Source organism: Saccopteryx leptura, chromosome 11, assembly GCF_036850995.1.
Source record: "Saccopteryx leptura isolate mSacLep1 chromosome 11, mSacLep1_pri_phased_curated, whole genome shotgun sequence".
Taxonomy (NCBI): domain Eukaryota; kingdom Metazoa; phylum Chordata; class Mammalia; order Chiroptera; family Emballonuridae; genus Saccopteryx; species Saccopteryx leptura.
The window spans coordinates 10,933,049-10,951,996 of record NC_089513.1 but is presented as its reverse complement, the minus strand read 5'-3'; the positions used below and the strand labels follow the sequence as shown (position 1 = coordinate 10,951,996).

At 38.5% G+C, this 18,948-nt stretch overlaps 1 protein-coding gene across 3 annotated transcripts in view; it reads right to left on the bottom strand.

The window, feature by feature from the left end:
• PIGN (phosphatidylinositol glycan anchor biosynthesis class N) overlaps positions 1–18,948 on the bottom strand; it is a 97,906-nt gene that overhangs the window by 69,478 nt on the left and 9,480 nt on the right. For all 3 annotated transcript variants that reach the window (XM_066352761.1, XM_066352760.1, XM_066352759.1), the window contains 8 exons: positions 18,154–18,260; positions 14,921–15,045; positions 13,688–13,818; positions 12,449–12,565; positions 10,599–10,639; positions 7,109–7,168; positions 5,312–5,404; positions 4,357–4,412 (listed from right to left, as the gene is read on the bottom strand). In XM_066352761.1, coding sequence (XP_066208858.1) covers positions 4,357–4,412; positions 5,312–5,404; positions 7,109–7,168; positions 10,599–10,639; positions 12,449–12,565; positions 13,688–13,818; positions 14,921–15,045; positions 18,154–18,260 — 730 coding nt within the window. The remainder of the gene's footprint in view (positions 1–4,356; positions 4,413–5,311; positions 5,405–7,108; positions 7,169–10,598; positions 10,640–12,448; positions 12,566–13,687; positions 13,819–14,920; positions 15,046–18,153; positions 18,261–18,948) is intronic.

Genomic DNA, 18,948 nt, shown 5'->3' with positions numbered 1-18,948 from the left:
CATGAAATTATTACTTATTCATCAATTATTAATGCTGGAAAAGACTAAGACAATGGAGGAATGGTGGACAGATACCATTTAACTAAAATCTAGTGATGAAATCGATCATGTAAGTAAAATCTCAAGATTACAAATTTTCAGATATCAATATGCTAGCTAAATTTTCTTATACTTAAGAATTGGTGACTGAGCAATATTCTTTTAAGAAGAAAAAAAAATATGGTTCTTATTCAAAAGGAAAGGACTTCATCACACTATTGTTTGTAACACGAACTGAACTATCTGTTTTGCAAAAAGGATGTGTGACCACACCATTCTTTCACCTTTTATGATATTTATGTGCCAATTTACCTCACATGGCTCCTAAGTGGACAATGTTGACATTAGGTGCATATATAACACTGAGTGGAAGAAAAAAGATGGTGTAAAAATGAAAAACTTCACTCAAGAAAACTAAAGAGCGCATTGTACTCAGGTGGTAAATGGTGATGACTGTGGTTTTCTTGTAAACTGAGCACATGAGATAGGAAAAAAAGGATACCACACAGGAATAGAAACAAAATATCGTGGGATAAAACCTAATATTTTGCTTAAGGACATAACAGAAAACATAAATAAATACATGATAGATGATAACATTCAATATTGTAAAACTGTCAATTCCCTCCAAATTACTTCCTAAATATTATATAATAAACCAAGAATTCTTCATATCATTCAAGATAATTCTAAAATATATATAGAAAAGTAAATTTTTATTTTATACCCATGATTTTTATGCTTTTATGATTCATGCCAATGATTAAAATACTTTTGTTTCTTTTTATTTTATTTATTTTTTTAATCTTTTTATTTATTTATTTTTAGAGAGGAGAGAGAGACAGAGAGGGAGAGAGAGAGAGAGACAGAGAAAGAGAAGGGGGGAGGAGCAGGAAGCATCAACTCCCATATGTGCCTTGACCAGGCAAGCCCAGGGTTTCGAACTGGCGACCTCAGTGTTTCCAGGTCGACACTTTTTCCACTGCGCCACCACAGGTCAGGCACTTTTGTTTCTTTTTAAAATAAACATTTCATCAAAGCAGTAAATGCATACAATTTTTAAAAATAAAAAATAGAACAGGAGGGCATAACGACAACCAAAACATCCCTGTCCCATTCTTCTCACCTCCCAAGTCCTCAAACCAGAAACAAGTACTTTCCAACAGTCTGTTTAAAGTTATTCTGGTAGTTAGCTCGATTTCTCTTAATAATGTGCTTTTATTACTATCTCCTGACTTGATGACCTGAGGCACTTGGTGGTGACTCTCCACTGACTGGCTGTCCCTGCTGTCTCCTCCACCTTCAATAAGGTAGGTAGTATTAGTTTTTTTACCCCCTCTGTTGGCTACGTTGGTCACTTGAACAATCTGTCTTCTCCTCTCAACTATCGCCAGACTCTCCACACACTACTATTTTACGAGGACAGCAGCATCACTACGATTCTAGTAGTTTCTTTCCCCCTCTACCTCCCAACCTGTAGCCCTGTACCGTCAAGGTTGGTAACATGTGCATTCTATTCTGTAATCTTAGGTCTTCCTTACTTTGTCTAAGGTTTGACTAAAATTGAAATCCAACATTTACATTATGATTATTTAGATACTGTTCGCTGAGTAGCCAAGTTTTATACTCTAAGTAGATTTCCTTGATCCACGTACCAATGTTTGAATGAATTCCCTCCCTCGTACTCTCAGCAACTGTTCAAAATCACAGCACACCTTAGGTAGCTCCATAAGTAAAGCACGCTTTCTGTATACTTTGAAATGTTTTCGTTTCCCTGAACTTTCCAATTGTCATTGTTTTGGAGGAGGAAATGTATGCCTTCTATGTAAGTCACTGTTTCCCCTAGCTCCTTCCTCAATCTATATATTACCTAAAACTCATCATTTCACTTGAAGTCTACTCACTGTCGATTCTAACCTGGAGGACTTGCTCCCATGCGGACCATTCTTGCAATTTGGCCTCTGTTAAGTTTTTAGTTGCATTACCCTTCTAAAACATTGCCTTCTGTACTCTTTCCTTTTGTAAAGTTTATGCTGCTTATTACTTACTGTGTCTGAGATAAAATAGTACAGGTGTCAAGAACCTCTTTGGCTGAGAGTCATGAACGCCACATATTTTAAAATGTAATTCTGTGAGAGCCATACAATGACCCATGTCCGTTACGCATTATCCAATAAAAATTTGGTGTTGTCCCAGATGACAGCTGTGATTGGCTCCAGCCGCCCGCAACCATGAACATGAGCGGTAGGAAATGAATGGATTGTAATACATGAGAATGTTTTATATTTTAAACATTATTTTTTTTTATTAAAGATTTGTCTGCGAGCCAGATGCAGCCATCAAAAGAGCCACATCTGGCTAGTGAGCCATACTATGTTCCTGCACCTGCAATAGTCTCTCATAAAATAGAGGATTTTAATGTTTTTAAATTCTTTTAAGTTCCTTAAATTATTTATTTCTTCAATAGTCCATTCTTGCCTGACCAGGCGGTGGCGCAATGGATAGACTGTTGGACTGAGATATAGAGGACCCAAGTTCGAGACCCCAGAGTTGCCAGCTTGGGCGTGGGCTCATCTGGTTTGAGCAAGGCTCACCAGCTTGAGGCCAAGGTTGCTGGCTCGAGCAAGGGGTTACTCGGTCTCCTGAAGGCCCATGGTCAAGGCACATATGAGAAAGCAATCAATGAACAACTAAGGTGTCGCAACAAAAAACTGATGATTGATGCTTCTCGTCTCTCTCCATTCCTGTCTGTCTATCCCTGTCTATCCCTCTCTCTCTGTGTCTCTGTCTCTGTAAAAAATAAATAAAGTCCATTCTTCATTTTATCTTAGGCTCCTTTAGTTATATTGCAGGCTTTCAACAAATGGTGATTTTTAAGTCTGCAGGCGGCTGGTGGCTTTGCTCCAGGTGGGAATCAGCCGGCCTGCTGAGCCCCAGAGCAGAGCAAGTTCCCAGTGAGGCAACAGGCCAAGTACTGGAAGGTGGGTAGTGTGCACTTGAACCCGACAGAAGAGCGCCTCCTTACCCAGTCTCTCTAAAGTGGCGCAGCTAAAATACCTCAGTAATTCTCTGTTTCGGTGTCCTATGTATTTTCTTCATACCAGGCATTGATAATATATTTCTTGTTCATTTATTTATTTTGTTATAGTCTGACTCTATCACTGCATTATAAATATACAGATTCATATGATATATATATGATATACTAAGAGGCAAATTCTAACAGATAAACACTTGGCTTATAGTCTTTATAAGCATGTCATAATCTTATAATCAGGGACAAAGGTAATTCTACTTTTGATATATATGTATAATATTCGGGGTAATTATTTGCATATAATCATAACTTACAAAATCATAATTTTGCTTTGTTTTTGCTCCCCTACACACACACACACACACACACACACACACACACACAAATACACTCATATGCAGTCACATTATTCACAGGGCAATGCAATATTTAAGCCTTTGTAATTTATGAATACAGCACTCATGCTACATAAGATGTCAAATATAATTCTAATAAATCATTCAATCATATCCCTAACATTCATATTTCAAATAATTTCTATTTATTTTGGTCAAGAGCAAAATTCTTGCTAAATAAAAAAATAAGCCTGTCCAAGTCAGTCCTGCAGTCAGGTCTGCGACTCCCATGTCCCCATTCCTGACTCAAGGACAATACATCTTTCTGGGATCTAAGAGAGAAAAATCTGTAGCCCCCCAACTGCTCTCCTCTTAGCCTACCCAGTAGTTGTCAGCATTTCCCAGAATTGTATCATTGCCTTTTCCTGTCACTTTTTACCTCCTGCCTAGAGCCTCCCATATCAATGAACAACTAAGCAACAGTTTCCACCATCTTTATGCCGACAGCTCCAAAATCTCCATCAACTCTCGTCTCTATTTTGAGATCCACATCCCTGTATCTAACCAACCCATTGATGCCTTCAGTTGAACACTGTCCATTCATCCTTGCCTTTCAAACCAGCTCTTTTCCTTTTGATAAGCCATAATGGTGCCAGCACCTTCCTAGTCCCCCAAGCCAAGAGTTCCAACACCTTCCCAGTCAGGCCCTGGTGAACTGATCTCGTGTTCCCGTGTCTACCCACACCCTGTATCTCCTCCACCCGCCGCGCAAGAGATCCAGCATCTGGCTCATTACTGACAAAAACAACAGATGAGACTTTCATTTTGGGGTTTGCACGAATGGATATAAAAACAATAAAGTTTCTAAGTTATTAATTTATACTGTCAATATTTAAACTCATTGAAAAATTCTTTCCTACAAGCTAATACACATAAAATACTTACTTAAATGGTGTAAACAAAAATGGTAAAGTAACTTCTTTTTTCTGAGTCATTTTCACCTGGGAACCAAGTATGAAAATATGTTATTATAAATGAGAAAAATAGTAAACTAATTCTATTTTGAAATATAAACATCCATTAAAATGAGTCTTCAGGGATGGTTAATTGCTTTGAAAATAAATGGAATTTTGTGTTACTATATTATTTCATAAATATTTAAAGAAAAATTTGACATTATCATTGTATCACAATAAACTGAGAATTAGGGATATCAAGTCTGCAAAAGAACATTCTATACTGTACTTTAATGCCTAGAAAAACAAAATAAGCTAAGCTGCATTAATTGTAATTAAGAATTACAATTACATTAAGAATAACAGAAAGTTTCAGTTAAATGGTTGCCTCTTTAAGTTCTTAACGCATATAACAATGTACGAACATGGAATAACAAGAAATGCTGCAATCACTAATGCTGTTTCTATGGCAGGGGTCCCTAAATTTTTTACACAGGGGGCCAGTTCACTGTCCCTCAGACCGTTGGAGGGCTGCCACATACAGTGCTCCTCTCACTGACCACCAATGAAAGAGGTGACCCTTCCAGAAGTGCGGCGGGGGCTGAATAAATGGCCTCAGGGGGCCGCATGCGGCCCGCGGGCTGTAGTTTGGGGACGCCTGTTCTATGGGGACATACTCCAATCAATAAAGATTTGGTATGTAGTCTTTATAAGCATACATAAATAGTCTTACAATTCGGGAGACTCTTCAAAGGTAGTTTCACACCCTCACTCTGATTCATGGAACCTGTACCTCAGAAATGTGAAACTAGGATACTAGTCAAATACACAGAATTTAAAGATAACTTACAGAGAGTCATTTCTTAAAACATAAAATCAAATGTCTTCATTTCCAATATTCAATTTTTAAATTAGTGTCCTGTTCTGTGTGTGTCTTAGTTTACCTTGAACTGTTCAAGAATCTGTTTTGCATTTGTAAACATGCTCTCTGCTTTGAAGACATCGGTGTTGTTAAGATAATCCACAGGAAGAATTCCCTAAAAATAATAAATACTGGTTTAATATTAGTATGAACAAAGCTCAGGCTATTCTTAAAAGTAGACTTACAAAGGAAGAATGAAATATAAGACATATGCATAAATAAATTGCTAGAATAATATAAAATAAAACAAATCTTCCTTTAAACCAGAACTGAAAAATGTTCTCGACCCTGGCCGGTTGGCTCAGTGGTACAGCATTGGCCGTGTGTGGAAGTCCTGGGTTCGATTCCCGGCCAGGACACACAGGAGAAGCGCCCATTTGCTTCTTGACCCTTCCCCCCTCCTTCCTCTCTGTCTCTATCTTTCCCTCCCGCAGCCAAGGTTCCATTGGAGCAAAGTTGGTCTGGGCACTGAGGACGGCTCCATGGCCTCCACCTCAAGCGCTAGAATGGCTCTGCTTGCAATGACCCAGATGGGCAGAACATCGCCCCCTGGTGGGCATGCCAGGTGGATTCCGGTCCGGCACATGCAGGAGTCTGTCTGACTGCCTTCCTGCTTCTCACTTCAGAAAAAAAAAAAATAAATAAATAAATAAATAAATAAAAAGAAAAATGTTCTCTTATTTTTCTCTCAAAGTATATAATAAAGTAATTAAAGCAAACAATGAAGTAAGTTCAATAAAACCTAACATTTACTGAAAAATTACTACATGCTAGGCAGTGAACTAAGTGCTTCACACAGGCAAAATATCCCTATGGTGGACCACAACCAGCATACGCAAAAAGAAAAAAAGACCTCATAAGAGATATGTGCATATAAGAGTAAGGATTATATTGTGAAACTTTTGTTTCAGTTACACAGAAACACACACAAGACTACGGGGCTCATATTACTCAGCATTCTAAGTTAAGATTTATTTGTTTTGTTTGTTTTGGCGTTCAGAATCCACTTCCTATTCTTGGAGAACTCTCCCCCACTGTAAATGATATAGAGAATGTCTAAGGCGGCCCTGTCTACCCTTACTGAACCTTAAGACAAATACCCCAGGCAGACCACTCAAATGGTAAGCACTGGAATTTGACCATAGAGGAATAAAACATAGATGGGGTGACACTCCTCTCTCCTCGGGCAGACCATGGTTCTTTCTTCCCAGTCTCCAGAGCTCTCTTGGTTCCTATTCACTTCTGACCCTGGTTTTTTAACACCCCTTTGAATTAATAAGTAACCAGTATTTTTAAAATAAATTTCCTTTAAATGGATTCAGTTTCTGCTATTTGCAAACTAAAATTATTTATCTGTTCCATTTCTTATAACTAAAATACAAATATAAATCTATATACAATTTAGAAAATGAAATATTTGAAAGGAAAGCTATGGGGGAAGGGTATAAAGAGGGACAAACATAAGGTGATGGAAAATAATCTGACTTTGGGTGATGGGTATACATCATAATCAACAGTTTAAATGCTATAGAAATGTTCACCTGAAACCTATACTCTTATTGATCAATGTCACCATGTTAATGTTAATTTTCTAAATAAAATTTAAAAATAATAATCATTAAAAAAACTATCAGGCTTGTACTCTATGTTATAGATTATAATACATACACATTCATAAAGTATTACATATTTAGAAGGAAATATAAAGGATAATACAGTTTTAAATACAATCAAATATTCCAAAACAAATGAAAAGTAAATTTTACTCTACAATATTATGTTTTTATTCTGAGAGTTGATAAGAAAATTTGTTCCTTACCACTGAGTTAAGCGGAAAGGGAACTCCAATAAGAGAAGCCATCAACGGTGCAATATCGGCCTACAAACAGGAAAAGTTCAATTTTAAGAAATCTACAGACAGCAACAAAATATTAAATAATTTCATGCAACTTTATCTTGTAATATAAGCAGCAAGTTTGTTATTATTTATTATCCACATTTATTTAATATGATTAGATACTGATCTCTAAAAATGTCATTTGTTACAGGTGCATGACCTTATGAAAAAATAACTTTGAAAAGAAACCATTAAGAGCTCCGAATGGAAAACATTTTTTAAGTTATCAAAAAAAAGTTATTTATCTTAGTAGCTAGAAACTTGAGCACTTTATATAACAGATACTCAGTATTATGAAAAGGATGCCTTAACTAGACAAAAAAAAAACTAGCAATATGAGACTTTAACAGTTAAAATGTATATATTAACCAAAGAAGGAATGTATAGGGAAGAGGTCTGGCTAACCAGTGAAGTCCAGAGAAGATAAACCAGGAAGAGGCTCGTTAGACAGAAGACCCCACCACCGTCTCGGCTAGGTCCCCTTCCGGTCCCGTCTCCCAGAAGAGGTATTCACGCTGTCTGCCTCAGTTTCCTCATCTCCCATCGCTCCTTAGCCCACTCTAACTTGACCTTTTATCATCCATAGACCATCCCCCTAAAAGAGCCTATAACCTCCATTTTTCGATCTTATTGCCTGTTTTTATGAGTCCTTATAAATTTCCAGGCAGCAAAGTGCTTGGACGTCAGAATGCCCAGTGTCAAATTCTTGCTTGTAATCTCTGAGATCTTGGGCAGGTTACTTAACTTCTCCAATACCTGTTTCCTTAGCATTTAAAAAAATAAATAAGAGTTTTTCTCTTACAGAGTTATGGCATGATTAAATGAGATTAAAGTTGTAAAGTCCCTGGCACACAATCGTCCTAAGTAGCAGGCGGTTGCAAATGCTACCGTGATTGTTACACTTGACCTCTGGGCAGCAGGCCACTCCCCTCTTGGCCTCCGGACCCCCGCCCCCTCCAGTTGAGTATGGTCAGTCTCACTGTGGTTCCTTTCCAGACATTTTCTTCAGCCCCCATTTAAAGTTGGAGGTTGGTCCCAGCTTCTCAATCCTCCTCACTCTCTACCTCTGGACTCTTTACTAAGAGAGGCCCGGCGTGGCCTAGTGCTGCCTTCTCCCGCCCCCCGTCACCCAGCCTCTGCTGCTTGCACACCAGCTTTCTTCAAGGACCTAAATTTGCCCTGTATCCTCCTACCAGATTCCTGAGCACATTTCTCCCCCTGCCTGAAAAGCCTTCTTCCTATCTGGGCCTAGAAACTCCTATTCTTCTATCTCAGCTCAATCCTCAACTTCTCAGGAAGCCTTTGCTGACCAGAGGAGTCCCCTTATCCACAGGGGATATGTTCCAAGACCCCTCTGTGGATGCCTGAAACTGCAGATAGTACCAAACTTGAAATATACTATGTTTTCCTATACACACACACCTTGTCACTTAAAGGAAGCACTTTATAGCTTCTCTGTGGCATATCTGAATTGCCAGCATCTCTACTCTTGTGGCTTGGGGCCATGACTAAGCAAAACAAGGGTGACTCAAACACAGCACTGTGATACCATGAGAGTCAGTCTGATAACTGAGAGCTACTAATAAGTGCCTAATGGGTGGGATGTGGGGAAGCTGGACAGAACAATGTTTCATGTCCTGGGTAGAATGCAGCAGGATGAAGCAAGATTTCATCACACTATTCAGAATGCTATGCACTTTACAACTCATGAATTGTCTATTTCTGTAATTATCCATTTAATGTTTTATAACTCTAGACAACTGAAACTGTGGAAAGCGAAACTGCGGGTAAGGAGGGGCCACTGTACATCTGCTCTGTGCGCTCGTGGCTTCACAGGCCTCCTCTGTAGTACTTATCACAGCTATAATTTTACATCTATTTGCATAATAATTTGATTGGTATTTGTCCTCACCCCTAAAGTATATGCTTCCCTGGGCAGGAGCTACGTCTGCTTTTACTCACCGTTCTATCCTTGACACAATGTCTAATGATGATGATTGCACAATATTTAAGCAATACTACAGGCACATAATAATGTCTATGGAAGAAATGAATAAAGAAATTCTCATCTAATGTAGATCTGAAGTAGAATTACTGAGAGAGCAATAGCTGAATTCAGTTTTTTTACTATAACCCAGTCTGGCTATAAGTAAAACATGTTCTTTTATGGTCTTCAAGTTATTCTTATTCCTTTGACAGTCATTTTTTATTGCAAATGAATAGACTGCTATTCTGAATTTATACATTTTCATTCATTTGGGTAATGCACATCCATACTGAGAGAAGAAAGCACTCTTAATACGCTGACAAAGGACAGGCTTCTGCAACCACAGCCTGACAAGGACCTCCTAGACCTTGGTTCACCCACCACAGAAAGGACTGTCACTTGTGAGCTGGCCTGGAAAAGGTGAGCCATTCCTGCCACTTGGGAGGCCATGTATTGGGGATGCCAAGCTTTCTACAAATAGTGAAGAAGGCTACTTGCGTAGCATATACTCAACAGTGAAAATTCCAGCCCTGGCCGGCTGGCTCAGTGGTAGAGTGTCAGCAGGGCATGTGGAAGTCCCGGGTTTGATTCCTGGCCAGGGCACACAGGAGAAGCGTCCATCTGCTTCTCCACTCCTCCTCCTTTTCTCTCTCTCTCATCCTTCCACAGCCAAGGCTCAAATGGATTCAAGCAAGCTGGCCCTGGGCACTGAGGACGGCTCCACGGACTCACCTCAGGCACTAAGAAGAGCTCAGTTGCTGAGCAATGCAGCAATGCCCCAGATGGGCAGAGCACCGCTCAGGAGGGGGCTTGCTGAGTGGATCCAAGTTGGAGTGCATGTGGGAGTCTCTCTGCCTCCCAGCCTCTCAATTAAAAAAAGAAAAGAAAATTCCATGCTTCCCATTTACAAAAGATGTTACTAGTCTAACTTGATTAGGTTTGCCATGCATTTTCCTGTAATATAAGGTTTCTAGCTAGGTAATCTATACTTTTTTCACCTTTTCCCACTGTATTTATAAGGATCTTGGATAGAATTAAACACAAAATATGTACTAATAAAAAAGAAATAACTGACATACTACAGGAAAGAAACCTATAATGAGGCTTTATTAAATCTGTGCTTAAAGGCAACCATGACAGGAAATCACAGAAATTTCACACCCACACAAATTTCAATTTACATGTAATCTTTAATTAGCCCATGTTATTTGGAGGGAGTCTTTTCCTTTTAGCTTTACTTGAGGCTTTTATATTTTGTCAAAAGAAAGATTAGCTGGGTTAAAATATTTGCACTGAAAGGACTTCTTTGGGTAATTAAAAGGTCATTTATCATCATTATTCTTGATACATGTATTTTCATGGGGTTTTTTGGTCTAAACTTCTTACAGGAGATAAATTTGAAGATGATTAAACTGAGACAAATACCTGATTGATATCCTGCCTTTTCCAGTACTCCAGTTTCCATTCTGAAAGACACAAATTAGACGCAAAAGCTGATGTTAAGGTTAAAAAAGAATGGATCGTTTCATTATTACAAGCGGCCAATGCTTACTAAAAAACAGGATTGGAAAAGTCCGTTTTACATCTGTATGAAACAAAAGAGTGCTGAAAAAGGTAGAGCTGTATATTTTTAAATGAGAACTTTTGAATGAATAACTGTAAAGTATACATTTGGTGCTTTTTGTGATAATTTATTAAACTTTCAAAATGCTCATTTGGAGATAACTGTTTGAAAACATCAGGAGACTAAGGAAGGAACACTGGGACGAAAAGGCTCAATGAGAACGACTGTTAGCACGACTACAGCTCATCACAATCCGCTCCAGGCATTCAGGCAAGGACGTCCGTCAGTCGACCTAAGCTTTTCTTTTCTCTGTAATGGCAGCTGCTTGCAAAATGCTTAAAGCTGTAACACTTGAACATGGTACAATGTAGGTCAAACTTGAAAACATTATACCGTGTGGAAGAAGCCAGACACGAAAGACCACACAGTACATGATTTCATTTATATGAAATGTTCAGAACAGGCAAAGCCAGAGTCATAGAGTAGATTACGGCTGACAGGTGATGGGGGGAGGGAGGAATAAGAAGTGACTATTAATGGGTTTCTTTGTTTGGGGGGGGGGTTATGAAATATTTTGTAATTAGATAGTAGAGGTGACTGCACAGTTTTGTTAATATACTCAAAAAAATAAAATGTACAATTTTAAGATGTGAATTTGATGATATAAGAATTGTATCTCAATTAAAAAATAAGTTCAAAAACAGAACAGCCTCTAAGGAAATTTAATATACAAACCAAAAAGAGCCTTCTAAGGTAAATATACTCAAACATGGCTTGAATCTGAATCCCTGGAAAAGGTTTTACAAATGAAAATTTCTAGGGCTTACCCAGACTCATGGAATCAAAACACCTAGTCACAAGGTCTGGAAGTCGACATATATTTTTAAAAATTGGTATTTTTAACAAAATACAGTGGTACCTTGATACGAATTTAATTCGTTCTGTAACCGAGCTCGTAAGTCTGTCAAGTCATGCATCAAACTGCCGAAACTGTACTCGTGCACCAACGTGCCAACTAGCGGCAGCTTCCTGAATCACAACTCATATCTTGGAATTTCGCTTGGATCTCGAACAAAAATATGGACCAAGTTGCAGCTCATATCTTAAAAATTCGTATGTTGGTCGGTTCGTATCTCAAGGTATCACTGTATAACTTCGGATGAATCTGATGCAACTAAGCCAGAGGAAGCCTTTTGAGAGAAATTTATTTTGTCTAACTAGTAACAACTTTGGAACTCTAAAAAAATAAAAAACCTGCAGAGTTCCAAGAAAAAAGAATTCCTTTTCTTCGTGTATTGAGAAGCAGGGGAGGCCTGGGAGACACAGGGAGCCTTCAAAAGTGCTAGAGACAGGGCAAAATCTGTCCCGTCATGAACCACAATTATGACATTTGTGTGATTTATCTGACTGATGGTCTTTGCGGGTAAGATCTGTCTCAGGGTTTAAATCTACAGCCTGTAAAAATAAGGCATGTGAAAAAAAAAGCAACAGTATAATTTATACTTGAACTTTGATAAGGCAAATGACTAATACTATATAAGCTAAATATTAAAAACCAAATGCTGTGAACTACACAAAAGTAATGCACAGAAACAGGAATGGCACGATATCAAAAGGAAAATTGTAACTTAAAAGTGATTTTTAAAAATTAAACGTTGGTTTTATTTTAAAATGTTAAATTTATAAAAACAATAAAGATAAATGTTTATACCTTTCAAAAGTGCATCATTAAACTGCTGAGCTGGTACTTTCTGGGGATACTTGATTCCAGCTCCCCACGCGACGAAGGGAGTAAAGGTCTCCGACCGATGGCCAGCGCCATGGGAACCTGCAGAGGACACCAAGAGGAATAAGACAAGTGTATATGAACTAACTTAGATCTAAATATTTATTTTTAAATACTTAGTTTTAAAATTACTCCATTTAAAAAAAAGTTAATCCATGTAGAGTTAATGCTAGCCACTACAGTCCCAAACGTTTGCAGCTATGTGTAACAATTAGGTTTTTGTTGTGATTTTGAAATTAAATGGAATGGGGTGACATTGATCAATAAGAGTACACAGGTTTCAGGTGAACAGCTCTATAGTATTTGCACTGTTGATTGCATTGTGTGCCATCACCCAAAGTCAAATCATGTTCTGTCACCATATTACAATTAGTTTTAAAATATTCCTAAAGTCAGAACATTAACAAAAAACAGCCATAAACAAACAAACAAAACAAAAAACAAAAAAGCAGAATGTCTGCCAAGTGACTCTGGCTGAAGGGAGAATAAGAAAGTAACGTAAGACCTGAAGATGCCGCCGGAGCAGCTCTGAAGCCAGAAAGAGCGGGGACAGCGCCTCTGGGCAGTGACACGTTTGGGGAGGGACACCCAAGTCTGGGGCAAGCGGCCGAGGCCAGGTCTGTTCCGGAGGGCATGGCCGAGTGTCTAGATGGTTTCCTTCCATGCCTCTGGCCGGTGCAGCCAAAAACCCTTCGCAAAGTGTTGTAGAACACGCTCACGAGAATTCTGTACTGTAATCTGGGGCCTGAACCTCATCTCCGCCTCCCTTTGTTCGCTGTGCACACACTGTCGGCCGTGGGACCCTCACAGGGAGGACAGGACCAGCCAGGGCAGACCTGCAGTGGTCCCAGGTCCCTCGGTAGGACCACCTTCACCTGCCTCCTTTGCCATCACGTGCAGTTAACCCTAGGCAGAGGGCTGTTGGTAGTTTTTGTTTTTCCCTCCCTACTTGTCTTTAATTTCTCATTTTGAGAATATATTCCTTCTACAGTTAGGAGATTCTTTATGTCAGATAAGGATTTTTTACACTAACATGCTAAGCATATAATTATGGGCTAGACACTCTGCATACACTAAGACATGTAATCGTCCTCAACATTTTATCTGCAAGCTCCATTTGCCGCTATTAACCATAAAGTGCACATGGCTTGAAGACCAACTAACCCCAGTCTGTCATTCCATGGTCAGAGGTAAAGATAAATGCCGTTTTCTCATCATTTCCATAAAAATCTTTAAGCAGGGATACAATTCTTTGCACTCCCTCATCAACTATTTTAATATTGTCCTTATATTCCCTGTTTAAAAAGAAACAAAACAAATTACATTAATTTGAAAAAAAAATCAAATTTATTTAACATAAACTTACAACATTCAAAGTCAGTAACTCCTAAAATACTTTCAGATTTTATATTGTTATTATTTTAAAACCAGAGCTCTTTGGATTGTTAATAATGTTCTGTTTAAAGAAGCGAAAGAATGTAAGACAGTTTTCAGAAATGACTTAAGAAGATGCTGAGTGCTTTTTAAGTGTCAAATGCAGTGATGATGCCTTTCGAGTTCATGTCTTTCGTTATGCAAATGATATTGTCCTTGCCACATTAATAGGTGAATATACCTGTTTCAAGTACAGAACTTTTTTCCCTTGGACTGTTTGTGATGTAAAATATTACAATATAACGTAATATCATACCGTACCATATCAAGTAAGTTTGGAACAAATTATATTGAAGCTTTCCACACGGATACACTTAAGAATAGCCAGAATGGCAAGGCAGGCTGAACAAGGCTGGCTCGGGAGGAACCTATCAGTGACCATCTGAAACAGTGTGTGTGTCACGTGCAGGACGGGGGCCTGAAGGGTCCCTTGCTGGCAGCTAACCAACAGGCTTTACAGTTACATCATCTAAATCAAATTCGAAATAAAGCATGAAAGATTAGCATGGATTCCTCCTTTTCCTTATGGTCGGCAAAAATGAGAAAAATATTTGCTCTTCTATATAAAGGAGTGCTACTGAAAGGTAGTATACAACTTTATTCAGTTATTTGCTAGAAATAATACTGATTAAATGAATATGTAAGGACCAGCTAATTACATCATTTTGTAATATAAATATTAACACCATAAAAATGTTTTTTCTTTCAAAATTTACTGAATTTGTAAATTATATCATTTTTTTCTCTGCCTAGATAAATGAAGAATATAGGATATATTTTACTTATACTGATATACAGTCTGGCCACAGGACATGTAATTTTAGCTTATTCTATTGTAGAATTACTTAAAATATAAGTTCTGCTGTACTAATCACACACAAAAAATATTACATTACTTTAAAAGTTCAAACAGAATGGTTGTTTCCCACAAAAACAAGAAATTAAACACAGCATTAAAATTACCTTGATGTCGGTCGGTGCGCATGTCCATTCGTATCTATTCCTAATAAATGTAAGAAAAAAACTATTTTCTCTTCATTGAGTTTAGAAAACAAAGATTGGTTGTTTCTGGCAGCATGAAAGAATTCCTATATGTAACAAATCAGTTAAAAATTTTTAGTTCATTTATCTTATTTGTAAAATAATTCTGATGAAAACATTTAAATTTATACATTAAATTATAAAGTTTTTTCTTTAAATTTGTCCTCAGGCCTACCAACCCAAAGTCCTTGTCCTCTGAGACATCTGTGAAGAAGTATTTTGACAAAAGCCAAAAATAAACAGGACTAGTGGCCTGAGGGGAACATGGAAGAGTTATCTAAGTCGAATGGGTCCTGGCCAGGTGGCTTAGTGGATAAAGCGTTGACCTGGCATACCAGAGTCTGCAGGTTTGACACCCAGTCAAGGCACCTACAAGAAGCAGTCATTGAGTGCACAACTAAATAAAAGAAGTCGAACAGGAAGGCATGAAGGCCTGATAGAGGAGATGATGTACAAACTTGAGTTTTAAAAATCAGAGGATTTTGCCTGACCAGGCGGTGGCGCAGTGGATGGAGCATCAGATTGGGACGCAGAGGACTCGGATTCGAGACCCTGAGGTCGCCAGCTTGAGCGCGGGCTTATCAGGCTTGAGCAAAGCTCACCAGCTTGAGCCCAAGGTCGCTGACTCAAGCAAGGGATTACTCGCTCTGCTGTGGCCCCCGGTCAAGGCACATATGAGAAAGCAATCAATGAACAACTAAGGTGCCACAGTGAAGAATTGATGTTTCTCATCTCTCTCCCTTCCTGTCTGTCTGTCCCCATTCTGTCCCTCTCTCTGACTCTGTTTCTGCCAAAAAAGAAAAAAGAAAAAGCAGAGAGCTTCAACATGGATGAACTTTGAGGATATTATGCACCAGCCACAAAAAGGCAGATACTGTGGGACTCCATTTCTACGGAAGTAACTGGAGCAATCAAATATGAAGACAAAGGAAGCAGAATGGTGCTGCCAGGTGCTGCCAGGGGCTGGGCGAGGGGGACAATGTTTAATGGGTATGGAATTCCAGCCTTGCAAGATGAGAAAGTTCGGGAGATTGGTTGCACAACAAAGTAAACATACTTAACACTACTGAACCCGTACACTTAAAAATGGCTAAGGAGGCAAAATTTCTGTGTGTGCATTTTATCACAGTTTAAAAAAAAGAAAGGGGGGGTAGCAATTTACAGGGATTTGTAAACTGTTTGGCTTGAACTAAGCATGAGTCTCTGGCCAGGGCACAAAGTCCAGGTGAGATCTGACTCTCTCTAGTCGTATCTCCAACCTCGCTCCCAGTCGGCAATCCGCCGGCCGTACTAACCTCCCTTCCTTCAAGTTCCTCCAGCCCCTGCAGGATCTGCCTCAGGGCCCAAGATTTACAGAACACTGCTGGCCTAAGAATACTCTCCTCTACCCACAATCCTGGTCCTGACCCACCCTTTCCCTTTGTCTCGTTTCTTCAGGGATGGTCCCAAAATTCTCAGGGGAGCCCTCCCCTAACTGTTGAGTCCAGACCAGAGTTTTCTAAAGACATATTCTTAGTCCCTGTATTTTTCCTTCCCACTAATTACACCACTGTTGATGATTTCATATTTTTGTTGTTACTTGATTCATATATATCTCTACTAAATTTTATAAAGTAACAGACAAATCTATTTTCTCTGTTCACTATCATATCACTAACACTAGCAATGTTGAAATAAGAAAGGGGAAAAAGTATAAAATCAGGCCAGCCACCAGCTCTATCTGCCCACCTACAAGAAATCAAATTCAGAATTTTCAAGCATTTTTAGCTATGTAAGCTGAGGGCCTTTAAACAGAGGCTATAAATAAGTAGATTATAGCAAAGGGTGATGATTAGCAAAAGAATTCACTAATTATTTTCTTAAAGAAGTTTTATTTAACTCAAAAGTTTCCCCTGGACAAAACTCTATGTTACATGAATAAAGAAAATTTCAAAGAGAGAGTCTAATGAAAGAAATAGAACTTATCAAAGTTTATATTGAGCACTTAATTCCTGCTATGTAAATACAAGACAAATGCAAACACATACTGAGGAATCTATTTACCAAAAATTAATAAAAATGACTACATTATGGAGAAGTCAATTTAAAAGACATCACTGGTAAAAAAATCATTAGGAGGTCTATCAATGAAAGTTTGCTATAACATGAATTATAAGTTACAATTTGAAGAAACAAGGGATAGAAAGAAGAGAAACAACAGCCACAAATAAGCTTTTCCCACAATTTTTGATATAGTTGGATTCCTGGTGAAACTGTGTAACTGTCATTATCAGATAGTCAAAAACTGCTTATTTCTTAAGGAAACACATTAATATTTTATTGATTAATTAGCTATTTTTTCTTAAAAGTATTAGCTTTTAAAAAAATAATCTACTTTATGTTATTATGATTGTATCACATTTAAACAAAATTTTTCAAAAGGCCTTTACTCATCTCACATGGTGCTACTACTATAAGAGACTGTAAGAGACTGGTCAAAGGTCACACCTAGGACGATTCAGCAGCCTAGGAACAAAATACAGATTAAATGTACCCTGGCCGGTTGGCTTAGTGGTAGAGCATCAGCCTGGCATAAGGAAGTGCTGGGTTTGATTCTCGGTCAGGGCACACAGGAGAAGTGACCATGTTCTTCTCCACCCTTCCCTTCCCCTTCTCTCTCACTTTCTCCCTCTCTTCACCTCCTGTAGCTATGGCTTGATTGGTTCAAGCATGTTAACCCCGGAGCTAAGGATGGCTCCCTGGAGTGTCTGCCTCAGGTGCTAACAGTAGCTCAGTTATGAGCATGGCCCCAGATGGGCAGAACATCAGCCTCAGATGGGGTTGCAGGATGGATCCTGGTTGGGGCACATGCGGGAGTCTGTCTCTCTCCCCTCCTCTCACTTGGAAAAGGAAAAAAAACAAAAACAGGTTAACTAAATTCCAATCTAGGGTTCATTTTACTATTAAAAACACATAATATAAAAAGGTCATCTTTTTTAAAATTCTATTAATTGGTTATTGAAGAATGTGTAATTTCTTAGAATCCAGTCTTTTAAAAATAGTGCGCTACAATACATTCCCATAGAACGCAACTAAGATGCAGTTATTGATGAATCAATATCTAGTATTTTAGGTACAATATTTGTGATGTAAATTAACCACTCAATAGAACACACCTTAATATTATCAAAAACCCATGTGTCCAGTTTTGTTGCATCCTGGGCACCAAAATCCTCATTGTCAGCATCATAACTATATGCAAAAACATGGTTTCCTGTAGCACCTGAAAAGAAAATTTGAAGAAAAAAATTTTTAACAATCTTTTAAACTGTTACAATGATGAAGTAGTCATTTAAAAATTTTTGTGAATAACCAGAATTTTTTACAAAGCATTTTGTATAATGACAGGGAAGAGAAAGATGGGAGAAATAATTAACATTTATTTTGTGTAATATGGACCATGCTTGTACTTTAATACATGCTGTTGCATTTTGTTCTCATAATAACATCTTATAGCCTGACCAGGCGGTGGCACAGTGGATAGAGCGTCAGACTGGGATGTGAGGACCCAGGTTCGAGACCCCGAGGTCGCCAGCTTGAGCACAGGCTCATCTGGCTTGAGCAAAAAAAAAAAAGCTCACCAGCTTGGACCCAAGTTCACTGGCTCGAGCAAGGGGTTACTCGGTCTGCTGAAGGCCTGTGGTCAAGGCACATATGAGAAAGCAATCAATGAACAATTAAGGTGTTGCCACGAAAAACTGATGATTGATGCTTCTCATCTCTCTCTCCATTCCTGTCTGTCTGTCCCTATCTATCCCTCTCTCTGACTTTCTCTCTGTCCCTGTAAAAAATAAATAAATAAATAACATCTTATAATTTGACAGATACATTACATGTAAGTTATCTAAGTCTCCAAAGTGAGAATGCTAATACACAAAGTAAACACCAAAGTTTGTCTCCCTTTATATGGA